This window comes from Polyodon spathula, chromosome 1, assembly GCF_017654505.1.
Source record: "Polyodon spathula isolate WHYD16114869_AA chromosome 1, ASM1765450v1, whole genome shotgun sequence".
NCBI lineage: Eukaryota > Metazoa > Chordata > Actinopteri > Acipenseriformes > Polyodontidae > Polyodon > Polyodon spathula.
Genome location: NC_054534.1, coordinates 94,703,261 through 94,724,106, shown reverse-complemented (window position 1 = coordinate 94,724,106; position 20,846 = coordinate 94,703,261). Strand labels below are relative to the sequence as shown.

Here is a 20,846-nt window from a genome sequence, read left to right as displayed (position 1 = left end):
CCATGTACCAATGACTATACACCAACATTAACAGACAACACGCAACATATAACAGAAAATATACACAGGGGCGGGCACTTTGTCACAGTGGGTAATAACAGTTTGTATTGTAATAATAAAACCAGTAAAACCCAATAAAGACAGCCCCGTAAATATCGGAACACAAGCGTATGTTAAGGTAGGCTTGCAGCACAATAAAACAAAACATGTTTTTAAAATTAATGAAAGCAATAAGTAGCATCATCTTTATTAACACATATTATATTTATTGTTCACCCTCACAACGTATACATTGGTAAGCATGGACAATCGATGAAATTAACCAGCAACCGCATGAAATATTGTATTGTATTGTAAATATTGTATTAATATTGTATTGATATGTTGGCCCACAGCACACTCAAGAACTGTTTAAAGATTAACAATAAAATCAATATAAGTACCAGTTTTATCATAAAATCTAAGCAAAAGTGAATAATTTGTTTCTATAAATTGTGCATTGATAAATAACAACTGGAAAAGGAGCAAAATATGAACATTCATTGCAAAACTCAAATGCACGAAATATTGTTAATAAAAAAAAAAAAAAAAACACTTCCAAATAACCTAAAAGGCAACCCTGTTAATATCAGAAAACAAGGTTTGTATTTTACTTTCAGCACGCTCAAAAAAGCTTCACAACTGGTTTTAAAATGAATAACGCCATACAACTGTATGCATTACATGTATATTTTAAAATAAATTAAATTCAGTTTTCTTATCATTCACCCTGAGCCTCAGGGTCTCTTCATCGCTTTTGAAAAACAAATTGGTAAGCTCGCTGTACAGCCGTTTGTGTGTACTGGCTGGAACATTTGGTATGATGCGCATTGTATTATTATTCAAAACCCGGCGTTTAAGAGAGACCAGGCGTCTATTTACTATAATTCCCAGCAGCCCCGGCACTTAGAGACCCAGTGAGTATTGGAGACCGGTGATTAATATATATATATATACTATTTGAAGTTTTACATGCATATATATTATATATATATATATATAATATATATATATATATATATATGGATAGCTAGCTATTTTAAACAAAAAAAAAATACATACAATAAGGGACTGCACAAGCAGATTCTTTATTTCCTGGGGACGAAGAGGCTTGAATTTATATTTTTAAAGACCCTCCAATATTGCACATTGCGCATTGTAACTTACAGCTATTAATTAGGCCTACCACATTTTTTTTTTCTTTTAAGAGGGCAATAAACTGAAAAAAGTACCCCCAAAGTATTTTACATTAAGTTACAAGTTTATAACTACTCTGAAGGCAACTAAAATACTAACGTCTGTGTCTGCTATTCCCTTAAGATATCTAGACTAACTCCTTTTCATGGCCACTGAAAAATAAGTCTGTATGAAGGTTCAAGGATTTAAAATGTTTCAGATCATAATTGATTGCTCCTTGTAGAGCAATTTGTGTGGTATTTTTTATGTAGGAGTAAAACACACAAATGTTTCTCAGGTTTCTATCCTTGGAGGAACAGACTATGTTCAGGAGCACAAAGTTTATAAACAATTCTGTAGAGATTGCTGTTCGAAATCAACAAGAGTTCACTGTAAATTGCAAAGTTAATGCATCACTTTCAGGAGCAGGGGGCACAAATTAATACGTACATTACAACATAACCTTTCAACTTCGCAAAGTAACGGAAAAGAGTTTCCTGTGTAGAGATACCACTTCTGTAACAATCAATCGTGGCCAAAAGAACATACAGTCAACATTTTTAATTAGAGCTGATGCACTCTTCTCCTTGCCTCCCCATTTATCATGAAGAATGTTTAAAAATCAGAGTTATTAGTCTCTATTTGCAAATGGATCTGGTTAATATCTCTACAAGTAGAAATCATTCATCCATCAAATGAACACTGGTGTTCAAATGAACACCAGATAATTCCTACCCCACTATACAGCTACAGATAACCAATGCCCCAGACTCCATGATCCATGACCATAAATCAAGACGTGTGTAGCTCCCATGCAACTTGGGTTAATTTCTATTTACAATAAATCCAGGGAGAATGTTGGTTTGACACATGAGTAGTCTGCTTATGAATCAGATTATGAAAAATATAAATGCACTGATAGCACTGAGCATCCTATATGAGGTGGGGGTTAAAAACCGAACAAATACACCACAGGCTCAATTCATTTAAAATAAAACATCTCTTTTTTTATTAGATGTTAAAAGGTAAGTGTTATGTGTAGATCACAATCAGAAATGTTTTTTTTTTCCCCCTGTAGGTCCACAATATAAAAGTGTATATTCAGTTTCAGTTTAATTTGTCCATTTCAAGCTTGAAAAGTAAATATTACCTGAAAGTATGTGTCAAATATAATATATATATATATATATATAGATATATATATATATATATATATATATATATAATATATATATATATATATATATATATATATATATATATAATATTTATATATATATATATATATATATATATATATATATATATATATATATATATATATATATATATATATATATATATATATATATAAGAGAAGATTACTTATATATATATATAAATATAATTCATTTTGATTGCTTTTATTTCCCACCAAGGAAATTACAGGCTGAGTTTCAGATTCTTCGTTAACCTTCTTTACCATGCAGTGCCAGTCTTCAAGATTCTCAAAGCTCTGATAGTTTGTGATGTCATATACCAGAAGCACACCCTAAAGTGGGATAAGGAACAGTGACCTTAGGATTACTTTCTCACTTCTCCTTCATTAAATCCAATCACCGAAGATGGATTCTATCATTCATCAAAGAGCCCCACTGCAGCACCAGTGTGATGTCATGCTTAATAAAAGGATAACAAACAGGAACAGAGCAACATCAAATCCACATTATGACTGCTGTAGATAACCCAGTTAAAACTGACATATGTAGGAGTCAGAAATAATTGCAGATCAGAGCTACTTTTCATAAGGTTATAATTAGATTGTCAAAGTTGTTGCTCTATTTTAAATCCAAATTACTACCTCTGATTCAAGAGGGTTTTTAATAAAAATTCAGTGACATTATTATTTGTCAATTTACACAAACTTCTCCAGACTGTTCTTATATTTTCCTTTTAATTTCTTTGTTATACCTATCTATTTAAAGAAAATATCACTTTTCTAATTAGAATTTTCAGAAAACTTGAGCATATCCCTTTTCCATTGGCACATCTGACCCGTGAGGGCTTGGTATTGTGCGGGTATGGGTGGTTCTCCACTGGCTATTTGTTGAGCCGAGTGAGAACCAAGCCGCGAAACTCCGGCCTCACAAGACATCTGAATCTAGCTCGGAGCCAAGCTGAGCCAGGGGCGGAGTTAAGGATTTTCGTCATTACGTTGCATCAGTCAGTCCAATCCAGAAGGACAAAGGCAAGCAGCGAGTGTGATGAGTGAAAAGTACAGCCTTGGGACTCTGAGGAAGTGCAGGGTCTAGTTTCTCTATAGTTAGATAGTAATGTTCAGAAAGCTCTGGAGTTGTGCATCAGAAATGAGAAAGGTTATGCCCGAATATCTGACAATTTAAAGTAAATGGATAAAAAATGTGGATACAGTACCCTTAACTCACACACTCAGTTGTACAGTGAAAAAAACACCCAGGCTCTCCTTACAGCACCGTGAAGGTTCGGTACAGCCCTGGCAAGGCTCAGTTTTACAGTGGAAAAGAGGCGTTTTTTTACAAACATACTTTTTGTGCAACATCAGTTTTTCTCAACTTTTTATTCTAAAGCCATGCCAAATTACTGTGTTTACAGTACCTGAGCTCCATAAATGTATTTATCCAGCATCTTTCCTCCTAATGTCTGGCCTCCAATATCCCACACTTGTAGTGCGACATTTGCATTTCCTGTAAAAAGAACTTCTGGTTACTAATACAATATGAAACACAACTATTTAGCTTTTATTACACAACATACAAAAGTAGTCAATCAAGACCATACAAGCCAATGAGTTCGCATCTACAGTGTCAAAAAGGCCCTTAACGTAAAGTAGCACTTAGTCATTTTAGTAAAAATGAGAGAACGGCTGCTTAGCAGTCATGTTTAAGAAATGAAATTCCATTTTCTACTTGAATAATATTTCACAAAAGTTTCTTCAGCATACCGTAACCTTGACATGGTGTTTTTACTATATTGAAAAGAAGGTCCTTAAAAGACCTTAAAAGATTTTGTCCAGTAAGAAAGAAAGAAAAATATTTTCTTCATTAAAAAAAAAAAAGGACTACACAGTAAGCAGTTTATCTTGGTCTGATATTCAACCACCACTGTGGTACAACAGTGACTGTATAGTATATTTGGCTAATCAGGCAATCTTGCTTTAAGTGCTGTGCAGCTAAGATGGTACTGAAAACACTGGCTTGGCCACTTTTTGTGCTAGTAAGTAAAAAAAAAAAATCCTCACAGGAAAGCTTTTTACTGGACAGTAACCAAAAGGCTCCTAGGAGTATTTTACAGTAGATCTTAAGAAACTGCATGAGTAGACTGCCTGACTGAACGTGAACTCAAACCAGCAGACCCTGCTGACTCACTTACAATTTTTAAGGAAGGAAAATCTTCACAGTGGTTGCATCTAGACTATACAACACAGCAAGCTGCATTTAATATAAAAAATGCATCTGTAGTAAAGTAATCTGTAATAGAGTTAGTTATTTTTCTTCAGGGTGTGATATATACTCATGCAGTAACTTCTATCAAAGAATGATTCAAAACATTTTATATATATATATATATATATATATATATATATATATATATATATATATATCTTTACATGTATCATTCTTTGATAGAAGTAAAGTTACAGAGTTAGCTGAAAAAATTAATTCAGATGCTGATGTCTCTCTGTTACAATAACTAAAGACATCTGGACATCTAGTGAATATGATCCTGCTAAAAAATTTACCTAAGAATGAAAAAAGGAAAATAATAATACACTACAGCTATGGCCAAAAGTTTTGCATCGCCTAGAATTTTAGGATTGAAACATGAATAAAAATAAAAATAAATACATGAACACAATTTAGATCTTTTATTTAACATTGTGTAATCAAAGGATCTACAATTTCTGTAAAGTGTTCTGTCTCCATATACTGTAGATATGAAAGCATATATAGGAGGTTCTAATTTAAAGTGAACCTGCAGTATTTTTTAACTGAGAAACATCTGTATGAAGTTCAAATAAGAGTTAAAGAGTAAGTAGTGGGGTTCCAAAAAGAGAGTGTTTCACATGTTGCTATCAACTGTTTAAAAAAATGTACCTGTAATTTTTCTTTTGATTGTTAAACTGTTTAACTTTTTACACTTATAACATTTTTTTTTTTTTTTTTTTTTTTTTTTTGTTTTTTTTTTTTTTTTTTTTTTTTTTTTTGTTTTTTGTGTTCTAATTTAGACATTGAAGAGTTAGTATTTTTTAAGGAGTAAGTAGTGGGGTTCCATTTTTTTTTTTAAAGAGTAATTTAAAAAGAGTGTTTCACATCCCCACGAGTTTGCTGAAACTGTTTAAATAATGTACCTGTACTTTTTCTTTTGATTGTTAACATCCTGACAACTTTTTACACTTATAACTTATTCGCCTATATCAAAGCTTTTTTCAAAATGTCTGTTCTAGTGCACTGACAGCGTAAGGATTATTGCCCACGTTGTCAAACAGATATCAGCAATGACGATCCATGATGTGGTACGGAACAGAAAAGCCAGAGCACTTGTTATATATATATATATATATATATATATATATATATATATATATATATATATATATATATATATATATATTTTTTTTTTTTTTAACCGCTCTTCCTGCAGTGATTTAGAGGACAGATCTCAAACCCCAGTGCACTAGAGCAGTAATTTTGAAAAGAGCTTTGAAACAGACTTTAAAAGTTATAGGCTAAGTGTAAAAAGTTTGTCAGGATGTTAAAAATGAAAAGAAAAAACACAAGCACATTATTTAAACAGTTATAGCAACATGTGGGAACATATAAAGCTATATTTTACATAACCCCGCTACTTACTCTTTAAAGGTTCTTGCCCTTAATAACTAGAGATGTATTTGCATCTTGATAACTTTGATGGTTTTAATGGTTAATCTGTACCACACACTTTTCCTAAACAAGATACATCCAAAATGTTTTATAATGCAGTGTTTCAAAGTAACATTGATAGATTACTGAGACATTATTCATCAAATTGCAAAATTTAACCAGTCATAGGACCCATTATTTACCAATAAATATTATAGAACACCTTGGTTATGCAGTGAACAGGAAGCCAAGTACAGTATTAGTCATTAATAAACAAAGCAAACAAAAAAAGGAATTGTACTTTCAATATAAACTCAAATGTTACATTCAAATGTCAAAGTAAAAATACTCTTCTCTGATTGGTTACAATATTGAGATTTGGTCTAGCTCCGAAATGAGAAATCTTGGTATTATTTGTTACCCTAGTCTAGCCTTTCGAGTCACATGTACGGAACATTACCAGGGTATCATTTTTTCACCTACTTTCTATTCTGTTTTTGTCTGATGCCGAGAAGTTAGTACATGCCTTTGTCTTTTCTAGACTTGATTACTGCAACGTTCTGCTTACTGGTGTCTCTCAGAGGGTTCTCAACAGGCTGCAGTATGTGCAGAATTCGGCTGCTCGGGTTTAAATAAAATCTAAATCCTGCATACATATAACTTCTGGTTTTGGCATCCTTGCATTGGCTACCTGTCAAATCTGGGACTGATTTTAAAATTCTGTTGATAAAGCCTAAAAGGACTGGCTCCATGCTATATAAAATATTTAGTACACAACTATATTCCTTCGTGGAATTTCGGTCAACAGTCTTTTAATTATTCCAAAAACAGGGCTAAATTCTTCAGTTTGCACCAAGACTGTGGAATGGTCTTCCTGGGTTAATCAAGGACTGAGGTTTTGGATATTTTTAAATCAATTAATCACTTTTATATAGTAGTTTTTTCCTAATATTGAAATATGTAAATTATAATGTCATGTCTTTTTTATTGAACTGTACAGTGCTTTGTGATGTTTATACATGAATGGCAATATATAAAATAAAGTTTCTTCTTCTTCTTCTTCTTCTTCTTCTTCTTCTTCTTCTTCTTCTTCTTCTTCTTCTTCTTCTTCTTCTTCTTCTTCTTCTTGCGGTCCCCGGTTCAAATCCCAGCTCACTCATTGACTGACTGTGTGACCCTGAGCAAGTCACTTAACCTCCTTGTGCTCTGTCTTTAGAGTAAGACATTGTTGTAAGTGACTCTGCAACTGATGCATAGTTCACATATACTAGTCTCTGTAAGTCGCCCTGGATAAAGGTGTCTGCTAAATAATAATAATAATAATAATAATAATAATACCAATAAAAAAAACAGTTGTACTGCTGATTTTACTGTTGTTTTTTTTCCTTCAGAAAATGTGCCTTTGCACTTGCTTCAAAACATGATAGCTTGCTTTATTTTCCCTTTGATCTAAAAGACTATTAACTCTGACTTAAACAGTTGGAAAACAGAACTTAAAATGGTCTGTTAATTAAAAGTACTGCTGTGTCTGATTCACGTAATTTATTAAGTCAAGCTTCCATAACCTCCTGTCTTAAAGGTATTGGTTTTATTTATTTGCAGGTCAAATAAACTTAGAAAAGCTACACCTCACAGATTCAAATGGAAATATACTGTACTGTTTAATCATAAGAAAACTAACACAGAAGCAGTATATTTTTCAGAGCTGTAAAATGTCTATAATTACTGCAAGTAAAATCTTGATTCTGAAAATTATACACTGAACAAAACATACAATTATAAAAAATTATACAAAACAACAAAACATTTTCATAAAACATACATACAACTTTGTTTGAGCAGGCAGAAATCAATACAAATTGGGTAATTTATGTACAGTATTTTTTTGGGGGGGTGGGGGACCGCCGTAAGCAAGCTTTAAAATTGTACAATACTAAACTGTAAAATTGACAGTAACTGCATGTAAAAATAATAAACATTAAAGTCAAACATTTGAATAATTTGCCTGAAAGATTTTAAAATAAAATGGACTTCACTCAAAGGTTTCTTACCTGGCAAAGATATTCTTTTCAGAAAAAAATCCAGCCCTATTGTTTGTTTGTACTGTTTTCCAAAAGACTCTTGTGCAAATCGCATAGCCAATGAAGACTGAAAAAAAAAAAAAAACAAGGAAGGTGGTCAGCAAAGTTTCTTGCTCTTCAATGAAAGTGTGTTTCCTACAATCACCTTATAAAACAATAACACTATAATAAACTAAACGTAATAGCACTTCATTATAAGAACAACAAAAGCAGGATTTTAACAGGTTTGACAGTGTTATGGGCTCAGCACAATCAGTCTATATGTGAAGTTCTGAAATGAAAGTGTGTGTGTGTGTGTGTGTGGTGTGTGTGTGTGTGTGGGTGTGGGGGGGGGGGGGGGGGGGGGGGGTTATATAATCTTTAATATACAGTTTTTACCAGTTCCTTTGCTGTGCACTGACGAGCATTAACAAGCCCAAGGTGTCTGTTAGTGTTACAATGAACCTGAAACCAGAATGCATACTACTGTATACTCACCAACGGCTCCCGTGATAAGTCACAATTTAGCCTGTTAGAGCACTGCTAACTTCTAAAACTGTCTTAGAAAAGGTGGTAAATGGCTCAAATTGAAACAATACATGTTGAAAAATCCCATGAAGTAACCACGCTACAAGGTGGTCAAAATGTAGAAAAGAACCAGGCTCTGACCCCTGAAGGTAAAATGAGGTCAGCAGATAACAGCTCTTGTAAACGAGACCAGCTTTTTTGCACAGTGATCAAGATGCTCCCTTGTTGCGTGCGTGGGAATTGGTTCTGCCCTGTAACACAGTCCTTGTTCATACACACTCATCAATCCTGAAAACATTCTCCAAATTACATGGGGGATTCATGTATCAGCCACCAATCTGGAAATAGAGGATTTACTTTTTTTTTTTTTTAGTTATTTATTTATTATTATTTTAAAATTAGTGCATTTGTAAAAAAAAAAAAAAAAAAAAAAAAAAAAAAAAAAAAATTAATTAAATGTTCTGTATTACAAGACATATAGAAGACAGAGTATATCATTCACATCACACATCCTTATTATGGTCCCGAGATTTGACCGTTGCAAGGCCGTTCCGGCTTATACCGAATCAGTTCAATGCCTTTGCTAAAAAAAAAAAAAAAAAAAAAAAAATGAATATTGGTGCTTACATAGTTCCGGTCGCGCAGCAACCACTGTATTATGACATAAAATAATAATAATAATAATAATAATAATAATAATAATAATAATAATAATAATAATAATAATATTTTTATTTGTATTATTGTTATTATTTTTATGTATTTTATTCAATAATAAGTTAACATCGCTATTTATTTTCTGTATGCAATTACATTCCCATCAAATCACTAACGTTGTTCAGCTGTTCAATACGTCTGATCGGAGGCAGTATGGAGAACAGCTGATCAATTTTACTTGTTTGCTGCTCATAAAAATATATATGAGCCAATTTACGCATTTGCCTCATTCATGAGACGGGCAATTTTAAAATCCCGTCCAAAGTGTCGCGGGATTGCGGAGCCTGTTGTCAACCCTAGTCACAAATCGACAAAGGCAATAACGCAGACTGGCTGAAAGTACGACCAACAGCTACGACCAGTTTGCTTTGTCAAACTGCGATTCGGGGGGTGCCTCAGTCCTTCTGACGCACCCTTTGAAGTGTCTCCAGCTGACGTACGGCTTTTGTCTGCGAGAGAATAAACCAACCTTGCACTGTCCAGAGTCTTCCCAGCGACAGCGAGTGGGAGAAGTACAGGCGTGGAAAAGTACAGAGCAGTTTCGAAGCAGAAAGGAGAAATTGCATCTTGAATTGCTTTAATCAGAAAAGAGAGGACATTGGGGAAACACAGCAGCAGCTCAAAGTCAAACAGCCGCGTGTGTTTTTCTGATAACAAACAAGCTGAAACTCGGAGCAGCTGATTCAAATTCAGCGCCGTTTTGAGACACGGGCGAGGGGAGGAGCCAACAGCACAGCAGAACAACGCAGTTAAACGAGGCAGTCTTCCCAGCGACAGCGAGTGGAAGCGACAGCGAGTGGGACAAGTACAGGCGTGGAAAAGTACAGAGCAGTTTCGAAGCAGTTTGAAAGCAGGTTGACAGCTGCAGAAGAAACTAAACTTCAAAAAAAAAAAAAAACCTCAACATGGTCTTCAAGCCAGTAATCTGTGACACCTGCTTGATGTGGGAAATCCGAGAAAACCCAGCGGAGCTAAACCAAGTGTGCGTAAAGTGCCGCACGATCCAGGATTTGCATAAACTAGTAGGTATGCTAGAAATGGAGCTGGAAGAAGTGAGACAGCAACAGGATCTTGAGGAACTGGCACACCCACAATTCATGGAAGTCTGCATCACCCCTAACAGACTGAAAGCCACCAGGGAGATAGAAGGTCAGAACAGCTGGGTTCAGGTAGGCAGAAGCAGGGAAAAAAAGAAACTTCGTCAAACACAACCACCAGAAATCAAAACAACCAACAGATTTGAGTCACTTCAGAATTGTGATGAGCAGAACCAACAACAAGAGAATGAAAGGAACAACATCCAGGACCCTATTGACAGTGGTGACCAGACAGCAAAAAGAAGGGAGGTCATGATTGTTGGGGACTCCATATTGAGAAACACAGCAAGTTCAGTTCGCAGTTTGGACCCCCTTACTACAACAGTGTGCTGCCTTCCGGGAGCCTCGGTCAAGCACATCACTGAGAACGTGGACAGGCTCCTAGAACGAACAGGAGACGACCCGGTAGTAGTCGTCCACATCGGTACAAACAACATTGGAAGAGACAGACCAAAATCCCTGCAAAACAAATTCAGAGAGCTAGGAAGGAAATTAAAAGAGAAAACCAAAACTGTGGTATTTTCTGGTATACTACCCGCACCTTGCAAAGGACCATATGGACAGCTGGAAATAATTAATCAAAACGAATGGCTGAAGACGTGGTGCACACGGGAAGGCTTCACCTATCTTGATCATTGGACCACATTCTACAACGAGGACTATCTGTATAGACGGGATGGACTGCATTTAAATAACAAGGGAACTAGTCTACTCGGAGAAAAGATCCTCGAGCAGGTTCGGAAGCATTTAAACTAGAAAGGAAGGGGGGAGAAATCAACAAAAAAACAGAAGGGAGACCGCATCAAAACAAGAACAACAACTCAGGTAAGACAACCATTAAATGTATTTATCTAAATGCTAGAAGTATCAGAAACAAAATTCTAGAACTTGAAGCTACTGCACTAACAGGTAACTATGATGTGATAGGTGTTACAGAAACGTGGTTATCTGAGAGTGATGGGGACGAATATAATATTTGTGGGTATACACTGTATAGGAAAGACAGGCAGGACAGAAGAGGAGGAGGGGTAGCGCTATACATAAGAAACAGTCTTGAAGCCCAGGTGTTAAACCTGGACAAAGAAAATAAAACCGAATCAATATGGGTCAGAATAACAGACAAAAATTCAAAAGGCATAATAATAGGAGCATGCTATAGACCGCCAGATTCAGACGGTGAGCACAATAATCTGTTATACAATGACATTAGAAATGTGTGTAGCAAAGGAGAAGCCATACTAATGGGGGATTTCAACTTCCCCCAAATAAAATGGGAAAACCCGGTGGGTAGCACGAAGGATGAAATAGAAATGGTGGAAATGACAAATGACTGCTTCCTAACACAATTTGTGAAGGCACCCACTAGAGGGGAGGCATGCCTTGATTTAGTCTTTTCAAATAACGAAGATAGAATAACTAAAACAGAGGTCAGAGAACCACTGGCAAACTCAGACCACAACATGGTCTCATTTGAAGTGTTTTTTAAATCCCCAAAAGTAAAGACTAAAGCTAAGGTTTACAATTTTAGAAAAGCAAACTATGAAGGCATGAAACAGAGACTAACAGAAGTAGATTGGAGTAAAATAGAGAAAACACCCACAGAAGAAGGATGGTTGTTCTTCAAAAATGTAGTACTAGAGGCGCAAAACAATTACATCCCTAAAGTAGACAAATCTAAATGTAAAACTAAATTGCCAAAATGGTTTAATAGATCAATTAAAAAAAAATATTCAGCGAAAAAAGGCACTTTACAGAGCATTAAAAAAGGACCAAAAAGAAAGTACGCAGAAAGAGTACACAGAACTGCAAACGCAAGTCAAAAAGGAAGTTAGAAAGGCCAAGAGAGAAATAGAAATGAACATTGCTAAGGGAGCTAAAACCAATTCCAAAATGTTTTTCCAATATTACAACAGCAAGAGAACATTCAAAGAGGAGATTAAATGTTTAAGAGATACAAATGGCAAAATCGTAGAGGAAGAAAAAAAAATAGCAAATATGTTAAATGATTACTTTTCACAAGTTTTTACAAAGGAAGATACTGACAACATGCCCCACATGTCATCCAGTTCCTATCCAGTTTTAAATAACTTTAGCATAACTGAGGCAGAAGTGTTAAAGGGACTAGGAGCTCTTAAAATAAACAAATCCCCTGGGCCGGATGAGATCCTCCCAGTAGTACTCAAAGAAATGAAAGAAGTAATTTACAAACCGCTAACCAAGATCATGCAGCAGTCTCTTGACACAGGGGTGGTACCGACAGACTGGAAAATTGCAAACGTAATACCGATCCACAAAAAGGGAAACAAAACTGAACCAGGTAACTACAGACCAGTAAGCCTGACTTCTATTATATGCAAACTTATGGAAACTATAATAAGATCCAAAATGGAAAATTACCTATATGGTAACAGGGTACTGGGAGACAGTCAACATGGTTTTAGGAAAGGGAGATCGTGCCTAACTAACTTGCTTGATTTTTTTGAGGATGCAACATCGATAATGGATAATTGCAAAGCATATGACATGGTTTATTTAGATTTCCAGAAAGCTTTTGACAAAGTCCCGCACAAAAGATTAATTCTCAAACTGAACGCAGTAGGGATTCAAGGAAACGCATGTACATGGATTAGGGAGTGGTTAACATGTAGAAAACAGAAAGTACTGATTAGAGGAAAAACCTCAGAATGGAGTGTGGTAACCAGCGGTGTACCACAGGGATCAGTATTAGGTCCTCTGCTATTCCTAATCTACATTAATGATTTAGATTCTGGTATAGTAAGCAAACTTGTTAAATTTGCAGACGACACAAAAGTAGGAGGAGTGGCAAACACTGTTGCAGCAGCAAAGGTCATTCAAAATGATCTAGACAAGATTCAGAACTGGGCAGACACATGGCAAATGACATTTAATAGAGAAAAGTGTAAGGTACTGCACGCAGGAAATAAAAATGTACATTATAAATATCATAAGGGAGATATTGAAATTGGAGAAGGAATCTATGAAAAAGACCTAGGAGTTTTTGTTGACTCAGAAATGTCTTCATCTAGACAATGTGGGGAAGCTATAAAAAAGGCTAACAAGATGCTCGGATACATTGTGAAAAGTGTTGAATTTAAATCAAGGGAAGTAATGTTAAAACTGTACAATGCACTAGTAAGACCTCATCTTGAATATTGTGTTCAGTTCTGGTCACCTTGCTATAAAAAAGATATTGCTGCTCTAGAAAGAGTGCAAAGAAGAGCGACCAGAATTATTCCGGGCTTAAAAGGCATGTCATATGCAGACAGGCTAAATCTGTTCAGTCTTGAACAAAGAAGACTACGTGGCGACCTAATTCAAGCATTCAAAATTCTAAAAGCTATTGACAGTGTCGACCCAAGGGACTTTTTCAGCCTGAAAAAAGAAACAAGGACCAGGGGTCACAAATGGAGTTTAGAAAAAGAGGCATTCAGAACAGAAAATAGGAGACACTTTTTTACACAGAGAATTGTGAGGGTCTGGAATCAACTCCCCAGTAATGTTGTTGAAGCTGACACCCTGGGATCCTTCAAGAAGCTGCTTGATGAGATTTTGGGATCAATAAGCTACTAACAACCAAACGAGCAAGATGGGCCGAATGGCCTCCTCTCGTTTGTAAACTTTCTTATGTTCTTATATAAACTATAAGCACCCCCAGCAAGTAAAAAATTATTGGTTTAATAAAACTTTTCTTTTTGTTCTCTCTCATTATGTATGTGATCATGAACATTTTGAGGATATTTTCCTAAACCTTTTCTCAGCGGAATGGTACCCGGCAGTTCGAGGCAAATCTAAATTTTAAAATGTTGTTTAAAGAAAGTAACGTGAAAAATATTTTATAGCGATAGTGCCCTCTCAGTGAAGTCATCACCGTATGGTAGTTGACCTTGACGCGTTAGTGCCCTCCTCTTCAGCTCAGAATACACAGCTACAGTTACGGTCAACTACCACAGGTTAGAGCTGTCATCGATGGGCACTACCGCTTAATCAAAACAAAGGAAAATTGTACAGGATACAGTATACAACTTACTACATATTAAAACATTATCGAGTTTATATTTGGTACATAACATATTATCTCTACTTTTGAGGACAACTAACTTATTTGCACACTCTAATATAAACTTTTTTTTTTTCTCTCCATATTTTAAGTTGTTTATAAATCGCTATAAATAAATACAAATAAACAAATGGTATTTCTGAGTTAATTTTTTAGGGGTATTTGTGCTGTATTCAATCAATATTGCATTGTCATAGCCATCATACAAATGTTTATCCTACCAAGATTGTAGTTATTTACGCCAGTTTTTTTTATTATTATTATTATTATTATTATTATTATTATTATTATTATTATTATTATTATTATTTGTTTTTTTTGTTCATTTTATTGTCATAAATTATTCAAGTTAATCACCAGTACTGTATAAACACTGTCTGTAATATCAAAGCCTATCCGTACTATCTTTCCGAATAGGTAAACGGGATCATTTAATTTTGTTTTTCTAATAACGAAAGCAAACGCCTCTCAGCTAAAAGATTTTGCAAAGCGTGTACATAGAATTGGAAGTCCTAAATCCCCTTTTCTGTTGATGCTGCAATGTCTGTGTATCTGTCGTCCTGAATCTCAAAATCTCTCACCTTTCCTGATGCTCCGTCTCCTATAATAACAATTTTCAGCTGTCGGTCTTGGCATTCTTCCTCCGAGTCAGACATGATGTTTATGAAGACGATAATATAAACTGTATAATATGAACTGGAAATTAATTAAAGAAATGTTATCAGATAAAGATTAAAAGGACTAGCGCTAAGCAACCAGACGCCATATTCACGCAATTGCTATGCTGGGGAAATCCTATTGCACTGAAAAGCAGGAGACACTGTACAAGAATGCAAATATATATATAGATATAGATATATAACAAAAAGGAACCAGGTTTGACGGATGACATTAACTCGCTTAAATAAAAATGAAATGTATATATAACAGATTATTTTTATCTGGTTATAAATGTTCACTTACTGCTGCGTTTTAACTGTAGATTTATAATGGTTTATTCCATCTATGACGCGTCTCTGTATCCAAGGAAAATGGGGTCAGAGGTTACAACAAGACTTAGCTTCAATGTTTTGTTTATTGAGAGTATAGGTACTGTACTGTTGGTTTTGTGAAACATAAGTAACAAACTGTTTGTTTGAAAGGTAGCCTTAAATGTCCAACACATCGAAAATAGATTAATGAGCCTATATGCGCCGAACGCTGTTTATGTATTTATTTATTTATTTATTTGACAGGCTACTGTTACTTCACAGACTGCAACTAAACCAGTTTTGGAATTGTGCAAATCTTGCATGGAAATACGTTTTTCTGAACAGATTCAAGTAGATACTTTTTTTTTTTTCTTTTTTTTTTTCAATGTTTTCACACCACAGTCTGCATAATATTATCTCTCTCTGCACCTACGCGTTACTGTAATGATATTTTTTGTTATTATTACTCTGGCCAGCTATAAAAACAAGTGGCGCTGGGGGTGAGGTATTATTGCTAGTAGTATAACCTACTCAGTCCACTTTCTAAGTGAATATCTGTGAATCTCTGAATAACCTTATCACCCTCTTCAGATATATCCGACGATTTAACGAGAGTGGCGTCTCACAACTGCAGTGATACCCCCACCCATGTCCTAAGAATGCAAATGACTTTACATTATATTTTAAACACAACCTAACCTCATATTCGCTAAATACGTTGATATCGCTGAATATATCATTGTCTCCTGTTTAAAAATAGACGTGCAGCAAGTGCTGTAGTACCAGTAGATCAAATGCTGTTTTAACAAGAAGCACAAATCACATAACAACCCTACTGTGTTTGAATGCTGCCTTACTTCTTGCTCACATTCCATTCGCTTAAGTTCCAGTTGCACTGGAACAATTTTTGAAGTGGGGGTGCTGAAAGCCATTGAGCAAAACTATAACCCCTGTGTATGGTGGAAGCCATGCAAAGCCAAGGGTGCTGCTGCACCCCCAGCACCCCTAGTACCAGAGCCCTTGCTAAGGTCCCATAAGCACTTTTGCAAAAAACATGCATTTTTTATTTTATTTTAACCCTCTACCAACTGTTTCAAAATAAGTCATATGCTACAGACTTTACTGTAAATTTCTCCAAATGACTTGTATGTATTTTAATACTGATACAACCTTTTTTGAAAATGTTATTATATTTTGTATAGGCATATGTCTCATATTTTATCCAGATAACACTCCCATTGCAATTCTGGTCATTTTCTGCTCCCCAAAAGTCAGTCATGTCAATAAGAGCACCAGTTTAATTGTTTAATTGTTGTTGCTGAATGTAGAGTCAATCGTTTCTATCTGAAGTCTTCATTAATGTTTCTTTATGTGAAACAGTACTTACCAAAACTGAGTTTAAAATGTATTAAATCAACAAAAATCTGTTACTGTGACATTCATGTTGTGTATTTCCTAGAAGTATACCTTTTGTTACTGTTACATTGCCCCTATTTAAATGTTGCCTTTTAAACTGCAAAATGCTGGCTGTACATTCAGCAAGGCTGCTAAATGACAAAGTGCATCCACTTAATGTAAGTTAAAAAAAACAAAAGAACCTTATTCACTCATTGTAAAAACATTAAATATTAATACAAAATATGTTATCAGTTTTATATAAGCTAATTGATCATTATTCATTCAACTCTTTATATGATCAAAATGAAGGAGTGCAAGTATTGTGAGGATAACCTTGTTCTGGTCAGGCCAACATGCAATTTAAACACTTACATTAGAGATTATCAACCAACAACATTAGTCATCATGTTGTAACAAATACACTACAGTACTTGACAATTGGGTGATTATCCACACGTTGTCTCTGTGTGTGTGTGTGTGTGTGTGTGTTTAAAATAATGAAAATATACCCATTGGTTCATAAAAAAAAATAAAAAAATAAAAACTGGTACATTTTGAATACAGGTAACATAGTGTATTTAATGGTAGCTGTGTTATTTGTCTCTTAAGAGATACAGCCAAGCAAAATGTAAAAAGCATCATTTGTTTGTTTGCTTACAAAAAAAAAGATGATTTTAACACTTTTTGATAACACAGGTTCATGGGTTTATTTTTCAGTCCTTACTAGTGTAGTTGTACAATTATACAAACCTATTATAGAATGGTTAGACTTCATTTTAGCAGCCCCTTATTTAGGTTATTAACAACTAGCTTACTAATAACTCTACAAATATTGTGATCATTCTTTTGGTAATGATTGTATATGAAGCTACTATATATCTCATCAACATAAGCATTTGTGAAGAAGTATATTACTTTATGTGTTGTTCTTAGATATAGCTGTGCTTAAACCTATATTTGGATTGTACATATTTAATATTTATTTCACATAATCATCCTCAATTATATCCCCCAATCAGCCTTCAATTATGATAAAACATGTTTACTAGGCTAAGATTATGGGTACTACTGGAGTATAAAAATCATGTGCTGGTTTCAAACTGGATGGCCATCCTAAGGGAAATAGGGTTCTTTGTGTGTTGTAGGAGAAGATGGAACAGCAAATAGAAGTGTGGTGTAATGATAGAAGGAACAGTGTGCTGTTTGTCTTTTTTTACAGGATATGCGGTATTTGACTGAATTGAGGAAATTATGCTTGTTTTGCAATTTTGGATGTCAAAAGTATGGTATTTAAAAATTTCTCCAGCATTGATATGGTCCCTCCTCCTGCATCTGCTAGGCTTGTGTGCATGGCACAAGTTTTGTTTTATATATCTATTTGTTTGTGCCTCCAGCTTTTGAATTTAATTTATTTTATACTGTATGAAACACTATGTGCTAAATATTTTTCCTAAAATGAAAGTGTTTAGACACATCACTACTAATGCTTAACTACAAACCTTGTATGGTAACACAGATGCAGAGGTTGTTTAGGAAAACGTAATCCTAGCATGTATGCTATCTAACTAATATACAACAAATTTGTGTGCAATGGACTCTCATTCATTTCTTTATATCTTCTGGAATCTGAGTCTCTTGGGTATTTTCCCCATCAAGGTTATCTACTCCTCCGAATTAAACAAACCTTAATACAGACAAACTTGTATTCGAAAAGTAAATGCTTGTATTTGGAGAGTAAAAAACACATTGGTGTATAGCTGTTAAACCAATTTAATTGATATACTCACCAGTGGCCCCTCTACCCAGGGGGTGTTGAATGAATTAGGAAGCTTGTTGTGAATAGTAAATACAATAAAATAAAATAACAACTTTAGAATCAAAGTAGGCCTACAAATCGTATAACAGCTTCAGACCTGCTTCTGATGCCATTGATGACATCTGTCATAAAGTAGCTGGTCCTATTTAAACAATAAAACCACGAAAAGAGGGATGAACCTGCTAGCAGGGAGATACCATTGTCATATATTACAGAATACATGGCAGAGAATTAACAGTGCTGTGGGAATTTCTTGGTGTTGAGGTACACATATGCCTAGCCAACCTTATGATATTCAAACTTTGGACACGTAATTATGCACCTACACTCACAATTATGGAAAAGAAAATATTCTCCATTGGTAGAAACCAAGAGACAACAAAGTTATCTGAATTTTCAAACAAAGTTAAATAATTTATTTTTGGAAGACACAATACAGCACAATGCATTTCAGATAGAATTGAAAACAGGTGAAAAACTGGTCTGTCTAAATAATCAGATTGAAAAATCCATTACCCCAACCCCCAATAATAAGATTTGAAATTAAATGTTATATATTAATTCCATGGAAATGCTTGCCGATAAATATTGAGTGATTTTTATTTATCTATTTATTTTTCTAGACACGTTATAATTATACTAACTAAGAAACTAGGAGCAACATGTACAGTCACAAAGCATTTACCAACAAGCTGATACCTTTCTCTGAAAAAAGAAAACTAAATGTTGATGTTCACATACACAACTCTTAAGGTTCATTTAAGCGTTTATGTGAATCTAAGCAGTTTCTTGTTATCTGAAACATGTTCTTTATATAAAACCTTATATATGTCAATTAGTGTCAATGTGTTTTTTTACTATATATATATATATATATATATATATATATATATATATACTGGTGATATATAGATATATATATATATATATATATATAATATATATGACTGGCTAAATCAAATGAACTTTTAACCTTAGCCTTAGCATATATTGTACAGCGTTAGGCGTTGACAGTAATGTTGATAAAACACTAGTCGTTATTTTGACAACATCTCTCCACACATTTCACTGGGAAAAAGTTTAGTACATCATCCTAAAAAATTTAAATAAGGTGTTGACATCAATTGACATAGGTAAGACAGTGGTTGTTTATTTACTTCAATGTTTCATGTGACCGATTGTTTTTAAAATAGTCCTATTGTTTATGTTATCCATGTATATCATTTGTACAATGTGATAATAATGGAGATAAAATGGTATTTCAAAACCTTTACTTTTGTGTAACCACTTTTCATTTTCACAGTCCCAATGATAGATAAAACAGACCAACTTTTGGATTCAAATGTTAACCCATAGTGAACAGTTCCAATAAAACTAGCACAAGTTACATGAAAGAGGGAGTGGCTTTATTCATATTTTGAGTCATCTCTAATTTTATAACATATAAAAGTATGTAAATTTTGCTTTGCAGCTGTTCAAAATATGGCCTTTATATATTTCTCTTAAAAACAGGAGTACAGTACTGTATCCAGAGTGGTACAGTAGCTCCATCAAAACAGTTCAAAGGCATAGCTATTAGTTTACTAGCTCAGGTGCTATTGTACTGCCTTGTGGCTTGTAACCTCCGTTTAATATTCAGCTGGCCCAGGTCTTATGCCTAAGGGCTTGAAAATGGTGTTATTACTAATATTATCATATGAATAATATGTCAGAAAATACAACATTTGCAGTTTTTTGCATACTTGTAGCCTACTTGAATACACAGTATCAGTTAAATGCTTCAATAGTGCACAATATAATTAATTACCTTAATGACTATTATTCTGTATCCCAGAACTTTTTCAAGGGTTGTATAATATACATATTATTAATTATGCATTAAGAAGACAACACAAGATTAATTAAAAACAACAAATTAGAAATCAAAAGCAATGCATGCTTAATAAACGTATTAAACATAACTATTGGTATGTGCTCCGTCTTTCGGGTGCGACGTTGTTGTTAAGTGAGTAACTCTGTAACTGATGCATAGTTTAAACACCCTATAGTCTCATAAGCTTTGTGATGTTGGTCCACTGTTATATTATTA

The 20,846-nt window shown here is 34.4% G+C and overlaps 1 protein-coding gene across 1 annotated transcript in view; it reads right to left on the bottom strand.

The window, feature by feature from the left end:
• The window catches only part of rab28 (RAB28, member RAS oncogene family), a 56,630-nt gene extending 41,269 nt beyond the window's left edge, over positions 1-15,361 (bottom strand). The window contains exons 1-4 of the mRNA XM_041266732.1: positions 15,154-15,361; positions 8,144-8,240; positions 3,829-3,917; positions 2,617-2,746 (exon numbers count right to left, since the gene is read on the bottom strand). Of these exons, the coding sequence (XP_041122666.1) occupies positions 2,617-2,746; positions 3,829-3,917; positions 8,144-8,240; positions 15,154-15,228 (391 nt within the window). The 5' untranslated portion in view covers positions 15,229-15,361. The remainder of the gene's footprint in view (positions 1-2,616; positions 2,747-3,828; positions 3,918-8,143; positions 8,241-15,153) is intronic.
• Positions 15,362-20,846: the final 5,485 nt, after the last annotated feature.